This window comes from Molothrus ater, chromosome 5, assembly GCF_012460135.2.
Source record: "Molothrus ater isolate BHLD 08-10-18 breed brown headed cowbird chromosome 5, BPBGC_Mater_1.1, whole genome shotgun sequence".
In the NCBI taxonomy this organism is placed as follows: Eukaryota; Metazoa; Chordata; class Aves; order Passeriformes; family Icteridae; genus Molothrus; species Molothrus ater.
In genome coordinates this window covers 56,312,362-56,337,639 of record NC_050482.2, presented here as the reverse complement: position 1 = coordinate 56,337,639, position 25,278 = coordinate 56,312,362, and the positions used below count along the sequence as shown (strand labels likewise).

The 25,278-nt window shown below is 39.0% G+C and overlaps 1 protein-coding gene across 1 annotated transcript in view; it reads right to left on the bottom strand.

Moving 5' to 3' along the window:
* The window catches only part of SCUBE1 (signal peptide, CUB domain and EGF like domain containing 1), a 192,680-nt gene that overhangs the window by 77,027 nt on the left and 90,375 nt on the right, over window positions 1-25,278 (bottom strand). Inside the window, exons 5-7 of the mRNA XM_036404941.1 lie at window positions 17,831-17,956; window positions 9,709-9,825; window positions 6,816-6,905 (exon numbers count right to left, since the gene is read on the bottom strand). Of these exons, the coding sequence (XP_036260834.1) occupies window positions 6,816-6,905; window positions 9,709-9,825; window positions 17,831-17,956 (333 nt within the window). The remainder of the gene's footprint in view (window positions 1-6,815; window positions 6,906-9,708; window positions 9,826-17,830; window positions 17,957-25,278) is intronic.

The window sequence follows — 25,278 nt, the reverse complement described above, 5'->3', positions numbered from 1 at the left end:
ATTCTTTAAGGTTAAGAATGTGTGGCTTTCATATGTTCTACAGCTCCTTTTTCTGATCTGCAAAGAAGCTAAGTATGGCTCTACCACAGAGTCCTGAAATCCAGAAAATGATAAGATTTCCATATTATATACACTGTCACTGTGTGGTTTATACAGTATTTCAAGATAGATTCTACAGATTCTATAGTATTTCAAGATGCTTGATTTTTGACAAGTTATTCACACTGAGTCACCAGCAGAGAGATCTTTGGATGGTGAAAGACTATAGAAGGAAAATCCCCATATTGATATGCAATCATTTTAAACATGGCAGGAGAAAATAAATTTAAGTAAGAGACTCTGGTAATTGTAGTTAACTTTGTGGATTCTATTTTCCTGTAATCAAAAAAAGCTGAATGTCTCTACTGAAGAGAAAACAGTGATTCAAAAAGTCCTGTGTGTCATAAAGCGTGGTGGAAGTAAAAAAAAGCCCACTAGAGAAATCAGAAGATTTCTTATTTTTCAGGTGCTCCAGACAAGTCAGTCAAAGCACATTTGATGTTCAGGATGAATAGGGCAGCCTAATCCTTAGATAACTGGAGGTTAAGAAAAGATGCTATATGGCTGACTATTAAATTCAGATGACTCAAGAAATATGATGTTGAGTACTACTTTTGGTTCAAATGGCTAAACCCAAGCTCTAAATTTGTAAATCTCTCTGCCTTTTTTGATGTAACAGATATTTAAATGCTTGCCTTTGCTACAAATGCTGTCAGCCATGGAACAAGCTCAAGTTGTGGGTTTTTCATTTAATATGATATGAGCAGCTCATTAAAATCCATTGTAGGTACTGGGCTAATGATATGAAACCTAAACAGCTTTGACCAGGATAGGATAAACACAGTTACCTTGGCTGATGTGGCCAGGTACCTTCAGGAGGCACAAGATTGGATGAAAGAGCTGACCAGCACACAGAGAAGGGAGTACTGGCATGTCATTCAAGTGGCCAGAGCAGGACTTGCACTTTTGATCTATTATTCTGAATTGGCTTTGGCTGTTTACTGCAATGTTTGGGATCCTTGGCGTTGAGTTGATGGGGAAGTACAATTTCCACAGCAAGCAAATGCAAACAAAGAGATGATTCTGCCCCACATAACTTGAAGGGAGGATATTCTCGGTCATAGATAATCCACAGCAGAAATGCCCAAATTGCAACTTCCACAGTTCACATCTCTAGCTATTGGTGTGCAGAGGGAATGGTCTTAGCTGACTGCACACTCACCTCTCCAGGCAGGTAGCTGGGTGCTCATAATAAATGGCTGGAAAGCCACTGATAAGATAATGAAAGAGGAGACATCTGCAGAAATCAAATGATTCTTGCTACAACAAGGAAAATACAGAACTTGTGAAAATACTACCTTATTTGCTGGTTAAGTGCCAGGAATACAGCCACACCACAACCCTGCCTGTGAACAACTCCTAGGAAATCAGAGATGAAATGTAACACAGGTGCACATATATCCCAGCCTGGCAAAGCTGGTCCTTGGTTTCCAAATGGCACCCCAGAAGCAATCAAGGCAGAAGTAAAATTGAGAAGTAACAAAGACCAGCACAGTTCCAATGCACTTCACAGCCTATACCAGCATTTCAGCTGACAGTAGAATACCTTGGAGGGTTCTTAGGAACCAGCTTCCAGGGAAGAGAATTGCATCACTCTCTCTGAGGTGGGTTGCAAATAACCTTACTGATGACCAAGAAGTCGATGTCCAATGACAAAATCCTCAACTGCCCCGACACAAAATTAGCTGACTATGTCTTGTGAAGGAGTGAATTTCTGTGCAGTTTGGATTTCTGAAGATACTTCTAGCAGTGGTGTCTGTTTTGCTTCCCTTAAGCATGGAAGGGAAATTACTACAATTCCTCAACTTCAGGATGGGCTCATTGTCCTGTTGCTCTTTGCTATACTTACAAGTACTTTGTACACCCCTCTTCTTGTGATGAGAAGGAACCAACTTTCTATCTTCTAGGCTCAGAGCAAGAATGTTTTATGGTCAAAGTGAGTTCTTACAACAGTGACCTCAGAGAAGAGATCACTCTTTACAACTTCCGGAAAGGTGGTTGTGGTCAGGTGGGGGTCGGTCTCTTTCACCGGGCAGCAACTGACAGAACCAGAGGACACAGTCTTAGGTTGTGCCAAGGGAAATAAAGGTTGGATATTAGGAAAAAGTTTTTTACAGAAAGGGTGATAAAGTTCTGGAATTGTCTGCCTGGAGAGGTGGTGGAGTCACCATCCCTGGATGTGTTGAAAAAAAGGCTGAATGTGGCACTCGGTGCCATGGTTTACTTGAGATGTTAGGGCATGCCATGGTTTAGGGCACGGGTTGGACTTGATGATCTTTAAGGTTTCTTCCAACCTAGTGATTCTGTGAATTCTGTGAAGAATGAAAAAAGGATTGAAGGTGAGGAAGATATTTAGTGTTGCCAGTTGTTCTGAAGTCACCTCATGTTAAGCCCAAATGAAACTGATTCATTGACTGCTAAAGAGTAGAGGAAGGAAAATGAAACACAGTGAGAAATGAGTCAGTCTGCCTCTTCAAGAAGAGCTGGCCAGAGGACAGGATCTAACAAACAGCCTGCACAAAACATCCTGGTTGTGTTGCTAAAACACTTTACAGTCTAGTAAGGCCTGGGATGATGGTGATGTAGCGAGTGACTGCATTTTTAAAGACAATATAAAAAAATACTTCATAAAATTGCTTGGTTCAAAGAGTTGATGTCAAGGGCAAGCCAAAGAGCAAAGCATTATCTCTGACGAGACTCCTTGAGCCTAAATTTCAGACAGTTCTACAGTTCTGGTTCCTCAAAGAGGAAGTTTCCAGCTGCTTGTCACCTTTTTGTAAGCACTTGGCTTATTTGTAATGAGGGAGCCCAATGGCATAACTGATGCTATGAATTCTATTTCTGTGACTAGAATATCAAGTTCTAAAAGGTTTCTTAAAGGTTTCTAAAAGAAAGCTTCAGGACATCAACAGACAATTGCTCTACAGTGGTCAAGGAGAATTAAGCCCAAAAGCCTTAATTATTTACAATTTATTTATGATAAAGTGCTAGGCTCCTGGATGATTTATTTTTACAGTTTAGATAGTGATGGGGCTGTTGGACTTATGAATTCTATCCAGGGCTATAACAGCAAAAAGAGATACGGAAACATGAATAAAAGCAACTTCCATTGATGAAGATGTGACACTGGACAAAATATTTTGAAGGTAAGTGTATTAGTAGAGTTAACTGGAAGTTTGGTGCTTCTTAAGTTGTGTGCCCATACTAGAATGTCTCTCATACAGTTAAGCAGGGCAGATATACTGTGATTCACACTCTGGAATTTAGACTGAAAGATATGTGAAATGCACCAGTCCACTCCTCTAACCAGGCAGGGCAGATTCATCTTATGATGCTAGGATAGAAAAAACAGTTGTAGCAAATGGGTTCCCAAGGAAAAGAAGGTAAGAGAAGATAGAGAAGGTTGCTGTGATGCTCCTAAGAAACACACAAAATATTTTCAGAAAATATTCTGCTATACAAAACACACACACAAAACAGAGATTTGAACATAATTTTAAAGAGCTGAAGGCTGTGCTCAACTAACTGCAAGATAAATGACACCAGATGTTTACGAAGACATGAAGACATTGGTGGTGCCCTTCTGCTTTGTAGCAAGTGCAAGGTGTTCTGCAAAAAAAGGAATGTATGAGTGCCTTAGAGATGATGGTACAGCTCTGCTTTTGGAGCTGTGCACTTCTGCCGGATTCGTGTCCTTTCTCAACTACTGAATGCTCATGGCTCAAGGTGCAGCTCACAGCAGCCACCACAGAACCGAGGCAGGACCTCTCCAGGAGCCCCCCTGGAGTACAACTAAGGCTGCACTGCCTCCATTCCATGATGGCAATGGCCAAGGGGAAGTGAGGAAGAGGGAAATGAGCTGTATGAATGTTCACTGACCAGACAACAGCCATTCAGTGCCATCTCTGGAAATGGATCACTCTTGACTGTGAATCCAAGTGCTTTTCTTTGATTCAGGGAAATAAGGTTTCAGCTGGAAGCCCTCAGGATCTGTCCAAAGATTACGAAGAAGTTGGATGGAAATTCCTAGGCATCTTTGGACAGTTCTAAAGGGAAGTTTCTTGTAGGTCATCAGAGAAGACCAGTTTCTCATCTGCCTCAGAAGATCTAGATAAGAATGCATCTAACAGGAAGGAAAATTGAGTATTTACCAAATTTTCTCTATTTAAGATTTAGCCACAAGTCACAGGACTACACCGTGACTCGGACACAGCCAGTCTGAGGTGCCCAGTCTTAATGTAGCAAGATGACTGCTCTAGGCAGCCCTGTCTGACAGCAACACTCTTCTAAAGCAATCTTTTCAGGCTTATTCTGAGCCTTGGCTGACTTCAAGGGTTATACAGATCATAGTCATTTTGCTAGCATGCAGCAAATGACAGGGGACTAGCAATTATCATCTCAGGACTTGCAATTGAAGGCACCTTTCATCGGATTACTAAAATTACATAAAGTCATCTACTTTTCTTACTCTCCCAAGACTGTCTGCAGGAGGGTCAAAAGTCAGTCTATTTAGAAAAACTGGGAAAAAAGTTTCCTGAGGAACCGTCCAATATTTCCTAAAACAGCTGTTTATAAAATATCTGAAGACATATGGAATTTCATGGAAATGCCACTACACTTTGGAAATGAATAAGAGTGCATTAAAAAGAATAAATCTGAGTATCAGCAATCAGCAGAAACATACAAGTAGAAAAGTTCCTAAATATTAAGCCACCCACTCAGATCTCACTCACTAATTAAATTTATTTTCTTCTCTAGTTAATGTTTTTCTAAGGAATCAGTGATTTAAACACAGCATGTCCAGAAACTTGCAGCTGTCAGCTGATACCTGCTAATACAGGAAGTACTGAAGAATTCAACAATGTATTTTGCAAATTGGATTTTAAACTATATCTCCCTAAGCCTATTTCTAGGGTCTATGTTCAGCTTGGAACTTGCAGACCTGGTGTAATTAAGAAGGCTGTTACTAATATTTTTAATGCTAAACTTTTTAATAGTATTTGCCTGGACTCTTGGAAGCAGTGTAAGCTTATTTTCAGGTTGGATATTTATTTTTTTTCAGAGGGTGAGGCATCAACACAGTGCACTATGTTGCTCAGTACCTCTAGAGTACTGCACATACTATTTGTGGCTGGGCAAACTCACCATTGAGACCCAGAGGGTAGCATTTTTCAGTGGCCTGGAGCTCTTTTGGCCCACAAATTTTCCTGACTTCTTGTGAGACAATGTGTCTCATTGAAATTATAGCTATAAGTGTTAACAGCACATTTATAAAGCAAGATGAGCTGTCTCATTGCTTTTGTTGGGTTAAATAATTTCAAATTGTGTATCCTTAAAAAATAAAACAATATGGGTCACTTGCTAGGTCTGCAAACTAATTGGAAATTAACAATCACAGATAGTCTAAAAATAAAGGAACATATGCCCAGATTTTCACATCAAGGAAGATATTTTACCTCAATCTTGTCATCTAATACCATTACAAAGTCATAACACTATGCCATTTTCTATGCAGTGGTTGTATGCTGGTCTCTGGGTAAATGGACTATTTGTCATGTATGACAAGATACAAATGATATGGAAACTTTATAAATATTTCCACCTACTCCAACTATTAGCACAGCAATCAACTAAATACTCAAAGTGAGGCTTTGGTCTCCTCAAGGTGGTCACTCCAGGTAGGTATGGATGCTCACAGGCAGGCTAAGCTTTTCAAAGGCTAGCAGGACAGTCTGCAAAGGACTTAAGTGGTTTTAAGAAAAGAAATAGCAACCCTGAGGGAAGAGACCAGAATTTTGTCCTGTCTCTTCGGAGATGAATCCCTGTGGTGATGAATCCCTGTCTTGTACATGGGTCCCCATTGGGTACATCTCAGTCTGTGCTACACTGTGCTCTTTGTCTCATGCAAAGTCTGGCAGAGGCCCAGCCACTCGACCCTTTCTATTCCCAAAAGGCCCTTCTCACTAACAGCCAGAAATATAAAGTGGATGAGACAAGCACAAAGGTGTGCAATGGGAGCAGAAGCTAAAGAATTATCTTCACTGTTCAGTGCACTTCCTACTCTGTTCCTCTCTCAGGCTCCAAAAACACAGAGAAACAAGCCATGCCTCAGAAAGAAGAATGTACAGAAGCTCACTAGTCACTAGGGAAAGATCTTTCAGTGGTTACTAAAATAGCTGCACAAAGGAAATAAATGAATTTCCAGTCACAACATTTACATTTCAATCAAAAGAACAGGAAATTTTAATTAGGCAAATACACTTGCTCATTTAACACCACAAATGTAATAGAACATTGGTTTATATCGTCATCATCATCGTCATCATCCACTTTTAAGTCAATAGGCAGGTCTGCAACAGGAGATTTTTTCAGGAATTCTAGAGCAACACATACACACGAACACACAAATCACATGTAAAAAATAGCTTGCATAAGCTAAGTAAGGTTAATGGCTTTCTATGCAGAGAAAATTGAGCATTAAAGCTGCAGCATTAGGAAAAAAAAAGTTTAAAAACAAGGAATGAAGTTGTAAAACAGATGAGAACTTAACAAAATTGGTGACCTTTCCACACAGATGAAGTCAGGTTAAAAAAAAAACCAGGCCAAACCAAAACCAAAGGAGACCAAAACCAAATGAGACCAAAAGAGAACCTCCCCCCCACATACATACAGACAAAAGTGAGAGCACAACAAAGGAAGTGGAAGAAAAGTGTTACCCATAAGTAGCCGCCGTTTCACCCGCTTGTCCACATCAGCTACTGACGTGGCATTGTACTCAGAACTCTCAATTGCAGCCTCATCCTTCTCTAAAACACAAGTAAGGGACAAACATGGAGCAGTTGGTTAATCACAAGCCCAATTTTCCGCTGCCTAAGACAGTTTCTTGGCATGGCACAGCCAAGGCCAAGAAGCAAGGCATGAAAGCACTAAATCCCCGTTAGAGAGTTAATTCCCTTTGAGAACCCAGGAAAAAATTAAAAGGGTGTTTAGGAAAAGGAGGAAGAAAGAGGGTGGGAAGGAAGAATGATCAGCTCAGAAGTAATTAATCACACAGAGGAAGCTGGATTTCTACTGGAGAACAAGACAGCTAACATGGGTGCCCCAGAGAGGTGTTAATGATGAAAATTAAAATTCCGAAAGGCTAGTCAAACAAACTACCAAAGACAACCTAGGCTAATGGGGGCACCAGGATGTGAAGGTGGCAGGCAGAAGACTAGGAAAGACAGAGAGAGTGAGAAGAGTCCGGTGATGGATGGGCACAGATGCACCACAGCCTTGTACACATCGACACACTGAGAAACGAAACAACAGCATGCAAATTAAACAACAACAACAACAATAAACAAACAACAAACCAAACAAACAAAAAAAGATCAATTTGGGCAGTGCTGGTTGCCTGCTTGTCTATGAAACACTACTAGCTAAACATTCAACGCTAGGAAAGATGTTGCAAGAAAAGGGTTTAGTAATTTTATTAGCATGCAGTGAGCAGGATGATGTCATCACAGGTCACTTTACAAGGTAGTCTCTGACATCCTACATGTAAGAGTTTCATACAGCATAATGAGGACTTTGGTTATGCTTCATTAGAAATACACAGAAACAGTCACAAGTATGGGAAGAGATGATCAGTTTGTGAAATAAAATTAAAGATTTCTGATACAGGAGAGCAATGGAGGAGCAGCAGCTGGGTAAATAAAATGATTTGTAGGAAAAGGGAAATGCTCATTAGGAAAACAAAAAATGAAAATGCAAGTTGGGACTTTCACATGCAGCAAACATAAAAAAAAAGTTAAGACAAGCAAACGAAGACAAAATATGTTAGACAAAGGGTCAACAAGTATTTATCTGGCATTGCAGAAGTTTGCATTCTTGCAGTGATGGCTGGAATATATACACCACTGAAGATAGCAAACACTGGAATCACTGAAGTGAGGAGGAGGAGGAGGCTGGCAGGTTTTGTTTGTGGCAACTCTACATGGTTGAGTGGTAACAAGAAGTTGTTTTGTTTTGTTTTTAACAAGTTCTAGATGGGATCAGGCTGCAATAGAGGCTTTTGTTTGAGTTTGGTTTTTTTTTCTCTGTAAATAATTAATAAACGTCAGTTATCAGACAAGACAGGCAATCAGGAACCATCACCAGAAAGCAGGAATAAATAAATGTAAAAAAAAAAAAAATTAGAAGTATTCTAAGAGAAAGAACTATTTTAGAGGGAAGAAAATCAGCACAGGCAGTAATATGTGACTTACATCACAAGACCAAGGAATGTAACATGGAGTTGTATGTATTACATTACAAAAATGGGAAAAAAAGTAAAAAAAAATAGATGCAATGTAAACATCTTTTAAAATATTTTTTTACATGCTGGACAAATAAAATATCCAACTATATTAGTGAACAATAATAAATAGAAGATCAATTATACGTTTAATAAAACGTGCTCTCAAGGCTCTCACTCTTGCAAGTTCTCCCCATCTGGAACTGCCACAGGACAGGGATTGCAGGATGGAGCTCTCTGTTATCAGAGGCACCCACTGAGAGATCCCCTGCACTCAAACACACCTTGTGCAGACAAAAAGGCAGAGCCCAGCTCTGAGCCCTGCTCAGCTTCACCTCTGCCAGCAGAAATCTCACACTGCCCCACAATTTGTGCAGTTAAACCCCTCAGAAATGAGCAAGGCTCTGGGCAGCTACAGAGCTTTATGCCATGGATCTGACCAAGACACTGGCTAAAGGTAACTGACAGATTTCCATGGGTTTCAAATGCTCTGTCTTGCAGTACTGGAGAGAAAATACGATAAATATGTGTCTGTGTTCTTTTAACCTCAAGAAATGACTAAGAATTTGTAAGAACTTGAAATTAAACAAACAAAAAAAAGTCATCATGTCCGCAATGCCAATGAAAACCATTATGGATTTCAGCTTCTGATCTGTGAGTAAGAATTTTCAAATGTTAACTTGCATCATGCAAAAATGCACTTTTTAATTTATTTTAAAGTGGAGTAGAAAGAAATGGAGTTAAGCAAATCATACATTTTATAATCATAAATGTTTGCAAAGCATCTGCCAAGATGCTCCATATCTTGACCGGCTCTTTCCTGCTGATATTCTGAATGAAAGCTTAGTCACTACAAGTGTTGCAGTTTTTAGAATCGTGAAACATACACCAGGGAAGACAGCACATAATGACTCCTTTTCCCTGGTAACAGCTCAGAAAGGGAGGTAATTTTTCTAACCTTGCTCAAGCAAGGAAATCTTGACTGATGAAAGTGAACTGAAGAGCTGAACTTTCATTTAAAATGATGAATGTTCTACACCTTTTTACTTCAAAAATAGTTATGAACAGAAACAAAAGTCACAAGCAGGTAACAAAGGGATAGATACTTCATTAACAAACATTTTGACAGAACACACACAAATGCCTCTCTGTGTGCTTGGCTGAGCCAGGAGCTGCTGAAACGCCCTTCTGTCAGCTGCTGGAGCACCCCTCTGTCACACAGGCATCACACACACACACACACACACACACACACACACACACACACACACACACACGGCACAGAGATTCTGAGCAACCCCAAATCAAACGAGCTGCAGAGAGGTACTCACCAATGCAGGTTCGGCCATCTGAGTGCAGGGCATACTTCTGATGACAGCCACACACAGGGCCAGTATCTGTGTCATCACAGGTGTGCTGGCAGCCTCCATTCCCATAGTTACAGGTTACTAGTTAAGCCCCAAATGAATGTGTATATATGTATATATAAATAAAATGACAATGAAACCAATTAGTCTTGAGAGCCTTTCAGAACATAGAAGAACAGTAACATACCAAGACATAAGGCAACATAACATTTGTGCTTGCAATTATTTATATTTTTTCCTTCTGCCCCCTCCCTTCTACCTGTCTCATGTCCTATCCTCAATCCATACAGTGAAGAAGCAAAAGAAAAATAAAAGCATTTTCCCCACTCTATTTGTATTAATAATTTTAGTGTGACTCTCAGCCAATTCTATGTCTTCCTAAAAGCTACATGCTTCATGTCCATGATGAAATTAAGTCTGCCAATACAAATGTATACTTTCAGGTCTATAGACAGAATCTCTCTTTTGTCGCCCCATCATTCTCCCAGTAGAGGAAGCAGAGACCAAGCAGCAAGAACAGAACCACAAAAGTCTTGGAATCTACTATATGAAGTGCTGGCCCCCCTAAAGCAACAAGTTTAAAAATAAACCAGGAAATGTTTGGGTTTATTTTTACTTCTCTGCAATAAAAAATACACAGTTGTTATGGCTCTGACATGTGCTGGCCTCAGCCAGGAAGGAAGCACTGGAGATGCCACTTTCACTTCCAGGAAAGAAGAACAGCTTTTACACCAATTCAAATGTCCTCTGGTGAAAAAGTACTAAAGATATATTAAAAGTAAATATTTTTCATGAGAATAGGTAGAGTTTTGAAGGTTACACGAATTAATAGATCAGATTCAATTGATTTCCTTTGTCACATGATGGATTTAATTTCTGCCAGCTAAGACAAACTATATTTAAAATATTAAGCTGGCTAGCACCATTTAATAAAGCCTCTCACTTGCCCTTGTGTCATTTCATCCTTTGCAGCTGCACACCTTGATGCTGAATAACAGTTCTGATCTGACTGATTCCTGAATTCAATTTACTGTCTTTATTTGGACTAGATTCTTTACTGGTAAATATATACTGGCAAATATGGGGTAAATCCAATATGCCATTATTTAGTTATATACTCATCATTTCAGAGGACTTAAATGTTTTGAAATGTTATGGTAATTTAAGTGAAGATTACATTTATTTAAATACTGACTCCCAGTAATCAGAAGGAACTTCCTCACATTGGTCTTAGCAGAATTTTCCTTCTAGATAAAAATTTATAAAAGAGGCAGGGTAGCAAATTGCAATATACAACAAAACCAAGATAATGTATTAACAGTACAGTATTTGAAAATCATATATCTAACTAAAATCTGAGGTTGTATCTAATGCAAGATGGCTACATTCATATATTTTCCCACTGAACTCAGAGACCCTGCTTTAATTCTAGCTCCTGAAAATGGAGTAGACCGGAATTTTCCATCACAGTTACTAGAAATGAAATATCCCACCTCTGGTGTGAGTGCCTCAGTGCTGAGCAGCCATGTCACTCTCAGTAATCACTGAAGTATTTATCTTAAAATGGAACAGTTCTAAAAAAAGCAAATGAGGTAGACCCACCACAGCATATCCAACAGAATTCCCATTAAAACCTCCTGCCAGAATGGGAACCACAAGTTTACAATTTCAGCTCCTGGATTCTGGCAAAGATCTCAGCAGGAATTGTCCACCTCTCAAGTGAGTACAGACCTGAGGCCACTACAGGTGCAAGCATCCTTGGTCCTTCCGACTCTATACTTGGAATAAAAACCCTTGTGCTTTTCAGAGATAGAGATGGAATAGCCTTGGTGCCTGGTGGCAAGAACAATCTCTGAAAAGAGAGACTGCCTGGATTCCCACCTCACTTTCCAGGTATATCACTGTTCTATCCAACTGGAAAGAATGGCAGTGAGAAACATGGGGAAACCTACCTGATCCATGTTCCCTTTTTGCAGGTGATAGTTTGTGCACTAAACTGGTAAATGGAAATGGTGGGTTCAGTCCAACCAGACAGGGGAGGGACTATACCCCAAATCATGAGAATCCTAAACTTGCAAGGAATTACATTACAAAACCCCCTAAGCAACAGCCACCCTCGGGCATTCTTTCTCCTTCTCCACTTTTATACCTTACCTAATAATTTATTTTTGTGAAAAAATAGCAGAAGCAAATCAGTCTGCTTTGCATCCAAAGGAAGCAACATTTATTTCCCTTCAATACACTGTAACATTTTTATTTTTTATGCAAAACAAACAAAACTCAATGTCAATTCTCTATTCTTAAAGTTCCCACCTTTCCAATGAAGACATGCTTATTACTTGACCCCATATGCCTCTTGGACTATGTGGAGTTTCTGTCCTTGTTGGACTGCAGTGCCATCACAAATTAACTTAAAGGTGTTGTTTATGCCAGATGTTTAAATACATTTCTAGCCAACAGTATTTTTATTGAGGATTTTAAAGTGCAATCAGCAACAAAGTGTGTATTTAAAAAATGCGACTTCAGTGGTTATTTTTGGCATTCCTTGCTGAAAGCCTCTGCTGGCAGAGATGAAAATATCTGAACAGGCTTGCTCTGACCCACGTAATATGAGGAACTTTTCCTTACTATATTTGTCTATGAAAAAATTGCACCAGACTGATGGTATTTATAGCAAATCCTGCAGAATCACACACTTTTACAGCTTCCCTGCCTATAAAAGTTGCTGGTTCCCATTCTACCCAGTCCATGAATGCACATGTAGATCAGTTCCTTTTCCTGTCTCCTAGAAACAATAGTAAATCACGTTTTTGAAGGATTTGAATTTCTGTCTAGACTACAATTTATTTATTTATTTTAAGTAACTTGAGTCAACATTTTGAAGTTTGACAAGCTCTACAGGTGAAATTGCTACAAAATCTACTTTAAAAATATGTCACTTCAATTTTCTTCCAGTCCTCATTCTGTAGCAGTGACACAGTGGGAAGTTTCTCTTGCTTACAGAAAGAAAATCATAATTATTTAAAAGCAAATGGACATCCAGATCTACTCCATTTTTGTGAGAAAGAATTAAAGCAATATTAATGAGAATTCACAAAGTGTTATTTTAAAAACTATTTCTGATAAATTTGGACTCTGCAGCTATGCAAACAGCTGTGTGCCCATTCAGAGTCTGTGATATTGAAGAGGCAAACAGAGGCAAAATGGTAAATTCCAACAGACAAAGATCACCTTAAAATATCATAAATCATGTTAAAATGAAAGGGATGGAAAATAGTGAGGGTTTTTTTTGGCTTTTTTTTTTGTTGTTTCTTTTGTTGTTTTTGTTTTTTTTTTTAACCAAAGGAGAATATTCTCGTATCTTTTAGAACTCAGACATACTTATCCCCATATGGCAGATTTAAAACCAGAGTAAACACCATCTTTTGACAGTGCTTCAGCATTTGTATGTGTCCTAAGTGCAGTCAGAATTCTGGGCTCTATCCCTTAGTGGGAGGAATGCCCTGTACAACAGCAGAGAAGCCTTACAAATGACACAAATGACACACACCCTCTGTGGGACAGGTTCAGTGCTGGCAGTCAAACCACCAGTCTGTTCTCCCAACACTCTTCCACGTGGATAAAGAGCTTTGGGGCTGACACTGGGGCTTCAAAGTGCCTGCAAACCAGATTAATTATTTTCATTGACTACAATGCTCAGGGTCCTGGGCTGGCCAGACACCCTTCAGGCCCTGGCAGGCAGCAGAATGGCTCTACCTGTCCACCTGCCCACACTGGAACCAGCAGCATTATTCAGTTTGACTGGGCTAAGCCAAACAGTCCTGAGACAGAGCTTGGCATGTGGGCCAGTGCTTACAGACAGAGAAATATATGGACTAGTGTAGAAATGACATTTTGATAATGAAAAATGAGAAATAACTGTCTGAAAGAGAAATGGCATCTCAAAGAACAAGAAGGATTTTAATGTACATATGCTACTAAGTATTGACAGTGATATTCCATGCTAAACTCCCCAGAAGACAGAAGGTACCAGAATTCAGCCTCACTCTACAGCCTAAATCCTGCTTTCGGTGCTTCTCTGAAATTTCACAGAATCCATCTTACATGACCATGACAAGAAGTACTTGAAAACATACGGCAAATTATTTAATCTAGCATTTATTACTTGGTAACTTAACAAATAGCCCAAGACAACAGTGTTCTGATCCTGTCCAAATATGGACTGAAATATATACCATGGCTCAGATGCCACAGACAGATGTTTTTGTAGGATGGACTTCTCAAATGAACATATTGTCATTCCCGATAACTTGAAAACTGCACTGTTTCTTAACTAAACTGGCTATTAAATACATAATTCGCATAAATATATGTGCACCTCTATGTGATAAAGCTGTGCATGCAAAATTGCTTACATGATTTATTCTAGTATGGCTTTACATTTTTGACATTCTGGGGATCTTTGTACTGATAGCAAACAGTTGCATGAGGACAGCATCTGCAGGAGCTGAAAAGCTGCCACTTGGCATAGGGAGGTTGGCGTTTTATTGTAAAAGTACTAGGCAGGATTATTAGAATCACTTTGCACTAGCCTTCCTGCTCACTTAAATCATTATTATCGAAGGAGGCAGACAGAAGCAGCTGTAGGTAGGGTTACCCAGCATTTTTCACCAAAAGATTCGGCTTTTACTTGTTTATAACTCTTTCAGGTTGCAACTTGCAGGTATGTGAATCTGCTTTAGATTTCCTCTTATTTTTAAGCTTCCAGCTAAGAAAGAGAGGAACATAAAATGTCTTGGTTTTTTCATATTTGGGGAAAAAATCTTCAGTTTATTAAAACCATCTAATGCAATTGTGCTCAGGAGCAGGATCTTATTATCTGTCATGGATACAGACACAGAAAGAAGAGGTAAATTCCTATGTTTTTTTCAACATAATCTGGAGCCAAATCGACTGTTCTGAAGTATCTTCTTTCTGCTGACAGCAAGTATCTATGAAAATTACTGACAAAGCAAAATCTTCTGGGCTTGTGTACACCAGAGGCCATTAAAGTACAGAAGTAGCAGTAAACTCCACAAAGCTGAAGTATATTGATGCTTTGGAGCTAAAGGATGAAGTTCATCTGAGGGATCATGTATGGATCTGTATGATTCTGCTTTGTGTGTTTCTAGATGGCTTCTTGAGGTCCCTTTCAGCCTCAAAACTTCAGTGTTTTCTTAATATGTTGGGCAACTAGAAATTGCATACTTAAAATTTACACTAAGAAACCATTAAGGCTGCAATCTTGAGCACTCAAAAGCTGCAAAATACCAGACTTCTAAATAAACCTATTGTGTCATAACTCTCCTCAATGACAAATGCAGAAAATGCTCCTGTCTCATTTAGTGCCTAGTGAAGCTGGGGAAAGTCAGGGCTGTGGAAACAGCTGGGAATCTTCGCTCATCTGCTGCAGAGTGAGTAGCAAACCAGAAATGGACTGTCAAGAAAGAATGGTCTTGATCAGACAGTGAAAAGAGCCCTAAAAACTCTAACCTATTTCTGCCTTCACTGAGGAATCCCTACTTAGAGCTTGGCAAGTCACTTGAATCTCTTCTATTAAAGGTTACTGATTTTATAGTCCTTTCTCTATGGCATTTGCAACTACAGCCATCAGGAGCCATCAGGAGTTTGGCTTGGATCATATTAATGTGCTGTAAATGCTTAGCCGGCTTCTGTGTGGCTCTTGGTAATCACCTATCACTACCAAATGAGTTTGATATTAATATCTTTATATTAATTTCTCTTTTGTAAGATGGGCAAAGTAGTACTTTTTAACTTGAGAAGAGTATTTTGAAAATACATTACAAATGTCTACAAAGCACTTTGATATTACAGTAATGAGTATCATGGGAAAATCCATGAGGGAATGAAAAATTTTGTATTCACAATAGGGTTTAAGTACTGTGCAGTAGGAAAGGCATGACACTAAATTACGGAGAGGAAGCTACTGAACACAAGCCTGTTTAATGAACACTGACCATAATGGGCACTGCATGAAGCAAGAGTGACTGCCATGCGAAGGTAAATGATAAGGTGGGATGCGCTTATGTAACTAGCATGTAATGACAATTGTGATACATAAAAAGCATGGAGCCTTCCTCCAAGTGTTTCTGCTTTCTAACTTATTTTAACATCTTCCTTGAGGAAGACTTGAATTGTTACTAAAGGCCTTGGGCCAATATATTTGAAAACCTCTCCCAGTGGTCTGACTGAATTGCAAACTGGCTGATAAAAAGTTCTCCGAGAGAGGTACTAGGTGTACTGAGAAGTACACTCTCTGTCACTTGTTCACATAAAAGAACCAGAGCAGCAGGCTCTGACAAACCCTGAAAGGCCTGGACTCCTGGAGGACCATGATAAAACAGCATAACTGACAAGCATATGGGCTTTTACAAGGGTGTCTTAGACCCTACCTGTCCCTGTTATACAGGGCTACAGACCCAGCTCAGGCTGGCAAGTGGGAATTGTCTAACTCTTCAACATAGCTGCACTGAAATGGTTAGCTGTGAAAAAGTTTTTTTTAAAAGTTGAGATTTAGTTTCAGAATTAGGCTTCTATAAATAGCCCACTGTAATCTCACAATTACTGTCCCAGGCTATCTGGCTACACCTTTGTACTTCTGTGCATTTGGAAGGACTAGAAGTAATTATTTTAAGTAAGAACTCTGGATCATACTTGCAGAATGTGCTGTGGGTTTAGAGGTTGATGTGCTTCAAAGTAAGCTCTGCAGCCTTGGAAAACTCAGTGTCCCTACTTAGAAATCTGTCACCAAAAGTTCATTATACTTACAACTACAATTTGAACACCAGAGGACATTGAATAAATTAAAGTTTTTATTCTAAACTCTGAGGCATTTAGAAATAATGTTCCAGAAAAGGCTCTAATCCTCCTGCCACCATCTATTACTGAAAATCCCAAAGAATATGAGAATTTGAGGAAACAAATAATAACAACATTAGTAAACATCCTCCCACACTTCACCAATGTAGCTGACATTGCACTCCAATTAACAGCACGCAATATTCACTTCTAATAAACACTGAGAATGAAAACTACCATAAAGGCATTTTTCTCTGTGCTTTTGCCTTTGGCCCTGTGTAGCCTCTTACTATGGAATAGAAATCAGGCTGTAAATACTCTGTGGCACTTCTTCATGACATTCAAAAGTGATTCTTTTCACTTTGTACTTGGGAACTAATATCATCTATGTGTGTTTACATAGTGGAGATCTCAGCAAGAAAAAAACTAAAGTGTAAGAAAGACTATTCAAAAATACTGGCCCTGTGCAAAGCAGCAAACATTTAATGTTGTTTTACTACACTTCTTTTGTCTCTCTCAAAGCTACCAAGTAGGAATGCAAGCTATTGGACTCAGATCTGAGACTCACTGAAGCCATCAGAAAGACTCAGTTCTGAAGCTTTTAGATGACAATGCTGAGGTCAATTATTTGAACCTGTACAGAACAATTTCTAATTTTGTGGGTTAATGAGTATCTGCATCTTTAGCATCCCAGCTTCAGGAATATAACACTCTGGGCTTTTCTCTGAAGAACAGTATATTTGATGCAGCTGCATGTTTTCCAAGTAATAATTCTAGACTGTGAGAGTGGAATCAAGACTAGAGCAATCATTTCTGTCTTTTAAAAATATTGGAACTGACACTCTTAATTTGATAGCTCTATTGGATTTATCATTAAATTAATTGATGCATCCACCTTTGTGGACCTTCAAAATATTGCAAGCCAGAATCCATTATGCTTTATTTGTATTGCTTTACTAGTAAAGCCTGGATTAAACTGATCCTTCACTTTTCTGCATTTATAGGAAAGTAGAAAAGTTATGATTTTGATAACTGAGCCACTGTCAACATTCTATTATTCAATCCCTCTAATTCATCTCCAAATGCATCTTCTACAGCAAAAAAACCCTCATTACCAAAATTATCAATCACCTTTGGCCAAAAAAAATATAACTTCTTGTGGAACACAACAACAATGAAGAAAACAAGACATTTTGGGGCATTTGAAATTTAATCTTCATCTACCTACATTTGCAGTCCTTCTGGTTTTTCGCAAGTTCAAAGCCAGGTCTACATTCACAGGCAACCCCACCTTTGGGTGTCTCCCGGCAGATGTGTGCACACCCATGATCTTTATTCATACAGTTCATACCCTCTGTGGAAAAGGAAAGAAAAATAGAAAATATTAGTATTAAAATAAAATTGCAAAATAATTATGCATATCCAGTCCTCCAATAATTTTATCTGTAACTTTTATTTTTCATCTGGACTGTGTTCCACAAGACAAAAGAACAGAGCTGAAAGGAGATACATAGTCAACAAAACAGTGTAATAAAAGACAAACATGCTCTGGGGCAAATATGAGCACTACTGTGTGTCTCTGTTTCATGTAGAAACTTGGGATTTCTCTATTCTGTATCTATAGTCTAATCTTTCATGAAAATATCAGGGATTTAAAGGATACTCCAGGAAGTTGTCTGTCCCACAGAGCTGAATAAGTGATCTTACTGTTATTTTTTTCCTTGTATAAATTCAATGGCTGTTACTGTCTGGTGCATTTTTATATGCCTGCTAATGTGCCTTATATTTTCTAACACACAAAATCTGCCAAATATTATAACCAAGCATTCTTGTTTGGATCCATTTCTTTGCTATTTGTTTTACATCTCAATTCTCTGTCATCCACCATAAACACAGCACATCTCCAACAAACCTACTACCACTTTTGTCTTTGACTCTATTAAACAAAACACACCAGCTGTTCAACAAGCATCCAAGTGCCATGGGTGGATTCCTGCTAATGTTTATGCCACAGAATAGTATCAACCAGCTTTCTTTTAATCATTACAGAGACAAATTTAGCTTTCTAAACCATGTCAGTGATTTAGATACTGAATGCACCTTATACTCTTAGAGCTTTTCATTACCGTGCTAATTCAAATCCCACATATTCACAGAAATCTTGAACTCACTTCTTATGGGTCAGCATCTAACATTCCTTGTGTGAACGAAGGCTAGCTAGATTTGCATTACAAAGCCTTCCCAGACTTCCCCTTGGATATCTGACCTGTAAAGGAGAGACGAATTCTCTCAGAATACACTGGCAGAGAATTCCCATTTTAACTCAGCTTGCTACACTGCTGTAAGCAACATCAGCGTGGACTCTGCAACTCATTTGGCATTTTGCAATGTGTCTGCTCCCACCTATTCTAGCCTAATTTTTCAAAACTACTCCAGTGCAAAATGTTCAACTTAAACCTATAATGCCAGTGTATTGCAAGTAAATGTTTTTTTGTGCCTAGAATTTTGAGGAGGAAATGCTACAAAAAGTCAGTCAGAGATTGCCTCAGGGGGACAGAAGTTAACAGCTTCAAGAAGTCATTCACACTGTTCAGCTTTACCTCTGAGAGGTTTGTATTAGCAGAGTAATGAAAAACACACATCACCAGTCTGATTGGGTATTTTTGTTCACCTCTCCTACAAAACACACCAGGGTCTTAAATCTTGCCACCTATGAAAACCAATATTATAGACAACAGATGTATTTATTTCTTCTAAATTCCCCTCTGTGTTGTTCTTGAGCCTAAAAACTTGCCAAAAAATAGTAAGTTACTACAACCAAGTAAGTTATTCTTTGTAAACTGCAGCCTGGACAACAGATGCTGCCCTGAGATACAATATACACTACATGCTATAATATACCACCCTCCACATCAAAGCGAGGTATGAACGCTTTGTTGGGCTGAACAGATACAAGAAACCTGGGAATGGCCTTATTGAAGGGTTTGAGGCATTTTATAATCTCTTTCTCTCCACTTCTCCCAACAAAGGATTTCAGACACAATGTGTTTGACAAACTGCATTCCTGTGCACTGCGCTATGCTCCGAAAGGGATCTGGGAAAGATAACACATGGCTGATTGAGTCCCACTGCCCAGGCTCTGAGAAGAGAGGAATTATGGAGATGAAAGCAGATATTTAATGGCCCACAAGTGTAATCAAGCAAGTTATTTTTCAGTGTTTACTTGCAGATACCAAATCTCTGCCTTTATGGGAAGACAGATACTGTGCACTGCTGAAAGTATTGGGAGAAATTGAAGATCAAAATCATTAGAAACAAAAGTGATCCTGATATTTGTGTGTAAGACCACAATATTTTAGTTACTGTATTAATTATTCCATCTGTTGTATTAATCAGAGTTGTCTAAAAATTATTTCAGTTGCATGTTTAGCTGGAGAACACCATAGAAATCTCCTGAGTCTCAAAATCATTCCTTTAGAAAATATAATGGTGAAATGAAAGACCATTATTTTTCAGTCATAAGCAGGAGCTCATGCACAACAAAAATTCTCATTTCAGTATTTTTCAAAATCCCTAAAAATTAAATTACAAGTAGTTTCCTAAACAAAACCTTTTTAGCCTGAAAAGATTAGTGAAATAAGAATGCAGCAAATTAATATTTTACCTTGCTAAAAATGCAGTCTAACCCAAAACTGTATCTATTTGCAAATAATTTTAATCATTCAAAATTCTAATTTTTCAGCAGATACAGTATTTGTCCAGATGTCTTCTGTATTAATCTACATACACAAATAATTTATGAATCACCATTGAAAAAGTTTACTTTTTTGCTAATTGACTCGAGGCAATATAGAATCTTTAATGATATGTCACATAAGTCACACTAAAAATACAAAAGTATGCTAAGTATCTTTCTAGTACTAATCTTAGCTTCTATACAAATGCATATAAATAGGAGAGAAAAATACTCCTAAAATGATTTTGTTCAGTATTCTCGAGTAGAATGTAGTCCAAACTTTAAAACAGACTAGAAACACATAAAGCACCTCCAGTATTTTCCTATAAGAAGGTGCACTGCTGGTAGTGAAGAACTGCTCTGGCTGAGTTCACACTGCTGCCACAGGAGCAGTGAGATGTTTGAACTATCATATTTCCTTGCTCGTGCCCCCTGAGAAAGAAAGCTTTGCAATATTTTAGTTAATGTTTAGCAGCCACCTAATGCACACATGCTTTTTCCATAAGGGATGCAGAGTGGGAATAACAGCATGGGAAAACTTTCCCTAAGGTTAAAGGGGGATTTAAGCCTCTCAGTGCTTGCCTTGCTGCTCAGCCCCAGGACAACAGGTGACCCAAGGAGGACGTGGGCAGTGTGTTCCACCCTCACAATCATGGCCAAACTTTAGTTATTTGCAGAAAGGGGTGGAAAACTACTCATTCAAATTAAAAAAAAACCCCAAAAATAAAAAACCACCCCCCCCCACACACACATTATTATGGGAAAATTGCATGGGATTCTGCTGTTCATTTATCTGTTTGAAGTTTTTCTCCTTATCAGCATCAGTCCCAACTCAGCAGAGGTGCCCTGTGTTTCTCATGGTGCCCCTTCCTTGAGCTGACTAATGCAGTGCAGAAACATTACAGAGAGGGAGAACACCCATCAGTACAGAATTATGCCCACAGCAGTTTTACCTCAGTGTGTTGCACGGTCTGGGCAAAGTATCAGACAATGGATCTTCCATCCAAGCCCTAACCAGAAGGTATTCACAAAACTATTTACAAAACTTGTTACCAGCCTCTCTCTCCATTGTGTGCACATCTGCCTCACTCTGGTTTGGAACACAAGGAGCTACTCCCAGCTTGTCTTGATTTTTACAGTACTCTGTGTGTCCCAGCTTCTAGAACTGATGGCACTATGGGTTAAGTGAAAAACCACAGTTCCCAAATGAAGGGAAAGATTAAGTGTTGATAAGAGAGTTGATAAGAGAGAAGTCTGTACTCACACACACAAACACACAAATCCCTACTTTATCAGCATGACACTAAAATGTCCAGTGTTGAAATGTTCTAGGTTTTACACATTAACTGTTCATAAAAGCAGTGTCTTAATCCCAAATGCTGCTACTCAAGGTAATCTCTAAAGCCAGCATAAGAATGGGTGCATGTCTCTTCAGCAGTGCTGGCAGACAGTCAAATAAACTTCGAAAACACAGACACATTCTCAGCAAATTCACCTTACAGACAGCAAAACAAAATCCAATGGAAAATATAAACAGGAAGGGAAATGTCAGTTAAGAAAGGAAAACACTGATCTAATTAAACTAAATCCTCTCTCAGCATTTTAGATATGACTTGAGAAACTCTATTCTATTGCCTTCCTGGATTTTTTCCTGACTCTAAGTTACAAAAGATTGTTCATGGGAGAGTGACAACTGCTGTTATGGATACCCACAATCCACACTCATTTTTGTTCCTGGCCTAGGAGAGATTTGGATGTGAGTCTACTACATTAATCCAGTCTGCCATCTAGTTATCACAAATCTCTTAATAGTGCTGTTCTGCAAAATGTTCAGTCTGATATAATGGCCTCTCCATTGTATTATGCTCTAAAAATGTTTTCAGCTCAATGGCCCTGAAAGTGCTTGAATCAGGCTGACTGTGACAACTAAAGCATGGATCAACCTTTATTTCTCATTAACACTGTCTGTTCTCATCTTAATTAAGACTTTTAGCATTTAGCAATTATTTTACCATGTGGCTCATCATATATGCCTAGATTATCCTCTGTGTTGCCATGATTTCACTCACTTTGTATTTATATTGCTGCTGTTTTTATACATGCTGAAGCATGCTGATTCCAAACATCTGAAAAAGACCACTTCATATTGCATCAATAACTTTCAGAATATTTTCAGACTACATGTGCTTGAATGTGCTAAGAAGTTACAAGATATCTTGAACTTAACCCATACATACACACTGACATGCCCAGCAGCATTTGCGTAATTTACACACAATCTTGAAAACTACATAATCACATTATCCTTTCTTGTTGGTAAGTTATTTTTAACACAAGGTACACAGTAAGGTCTTATTAAACTTCACCATATATAAGATACAAGATACATCTTCAGTAGCAGAGAGAGGAAAGAACACAAGAGGAAACAAGCTAAACAACCCAATTCTCATTTTACTTGTTCTGTAAACTATTAACATCATAGGAATTTCTTTTTTGTTCTCTTTTTAAAAATTGTGTAAGAAACTACAGTGCTACAATAAAACACACTGGTCAATGACCAGGCAGTTTAGAAAACTGACAAAGACAACTCTCACAGAGTTCTTACTCTGTGAGGAATGGAAGTCAACCAAAAGACAGCAAGTTTCTGATGGAGGCAGGAACATGATGTTGGCGAAAATGTGAGATGGCTGTTCTAAGCCATAAGGTACATAATGCATGTATGTTTTTATCATATAGAAACAGACTGTTAACCTTTTGTCTGGCTTGTGGAAAGCAGCTCCTCATCTACACCTAGGAGTGTCCCTGCCTTTTCCTTCTAACTCCAGGATCTCATGTGCATCTCAAGGGTGATGAAAATCAGCATTTGGCTAAACAACCCAATTAGAGTCAACAAATACATATGGTCAGATCTTAGGACCATTAAAGCCAAAGGACTGTTTTCCAACAGACTGGATCTGACCTTTATGCTGCACAGTTGTATCAGATCTTCCAGACACTTTTGGCTCCCTAATAAGAACCTGATTCTAGGTTGTGAGGAATGTCTGGGTGACCTCTGCTCCCCAGTGAGAGAAGTAAGATGTTTTCATCTCAAAACAGAATGTCCTTTCTTGAGGATCAAAACCCCCACCAAGATTTGCTCTCTTCAGCAAGAAAATGGAGGGTGAAACTAATTGGCTGAGGCAGGTGTCCTTCCTCAGCTGACTACAACACCACAGGTACAAAGCATCCATCTAGGAACAGACCTTCAGAGCTAAGTGAGAAACCCCACACTGGGCACACTGGAAATGTAATCATCTATATGAACATCTAATGTTTTTCATACTGTTAAGTGAATGCATACAACATTTTCTTCCCATCCTCATTCTTGAAATAAGTTACTTGGTTCTGCCTAAAATTTTAGGAAAAAATAGTTGTTTCAGTGACTACAACTCACCCCGACAGAGGTTGGAAAGAAAACAAATAAAGCAGGCAAACTGACCCAAGGAAACAGAATTCTACACTATTAAGTAGGTTGTCTGGAGAAATATCTTGGACACAGTACAAGAAAACAGCTGCTGGTATATTATAAAATAAACAAATTGAAGTTTGTTTAGCCATCACATGTCTTTTCAGTTTGGATCTGAAATGTGCTTAGGGCCAGCATCTTCAGAAGGCAGACTTGTAGTCTGATCTCTGACAAGATGTTCCTGCTCTGAATGGCAGCCAGGAAACCACATGGAGAGGGTTTTTGTCTTGAAATTTAGAAATGGGAATGTATCAGAAGTATAACTTCATTCTTTCAGGAGTAAGAGCACAGATTTGCAGTTCTGCAAAGGTGCTGTGGTTTCAGGAGAATGATGAGAATGAATGGACCAAGTTTAAGAAAGGAACCATGGAAGTGCGGAAAGGAAACAGATTCCAAAATTGCCAGAAAATGTCATCGATTCCCATAGGACCAAGAAGAGAATAAAGAAGACTGGCTGAAATCCATCCCATGCTGGTTGTGACCAACTTGTGGCTGTATGATGGCTTTTTGGTGAACACATGAAAGAACGTCTGCAATCTCAATCTGCTTTCCACATTGCAGAGCTACCAAGAGAAGCTGAGGCTTACGGAAACTGTTTCCAATAGTCTCTGTTACCTTCTCACACACAGATATGGATTATCTAAAAAAAAAATTAAAAAATCTGCAAGATAGCCCAGAACCTGTGTGCCAATGCTGCTCTGGCACAATCAACTGTAAGTCTCTGCTAGTGTAGACTTGGCACTTGATGTTAAAGGGAAATAAATGGTAAGGGAAGAAAAAGGTAAGGACAAGAAAAACACAGTCAGCACTACAACCTGCTTTTAACTTTGCTTCATCTTTAAATAGCAATTCCTTAAAGAGTACAGCAAAGCAAAAGAAAAGGGAGGTTTTCAGGGAGTCATAGCCACATGATGTCCCTGGGCAGATGGGGGTGACTCTGAGGGGAGACCAGGCCATGCAGGAGGCAGAGAAGAGAAATGCACTTTCTGCATCTAAGTCTTCACCACCTCTCTCCTATTTCTTGGTGCCTTGGTGGGAGCAAGTTTTGCTATCCTGAGCACCAGGGCTGTGGTACAGAGCCAGTGAAGGACAGCATCACCACAAGCTTGAGCACCTTCAGCTGGGCAGGGGTAGTGGAACAATCACCTCAGCCCACTCTGGGGTCTCAGACACGCACTCACAACAGCAGAATTGAGGAAACACAAAGAAATCCAGAGTTGGCACAAGAATAAGTAACTGGCAGTGTTTTTAAAAAATATTAATATGAGGTCTTTGGGCTCTCAGTATAGTAGAGCTAGGAAAACTTGTCTCACTCTTTTCTAGAGTCTCTCTCTTTGTACCTGAATATAAGATAGGAAAATTATACAGCAGAAGATCAGACAATGGCAAGAAAATGTTTTTTCCTTCCTGGTCACAGGAAAATGCAGTATTTAAT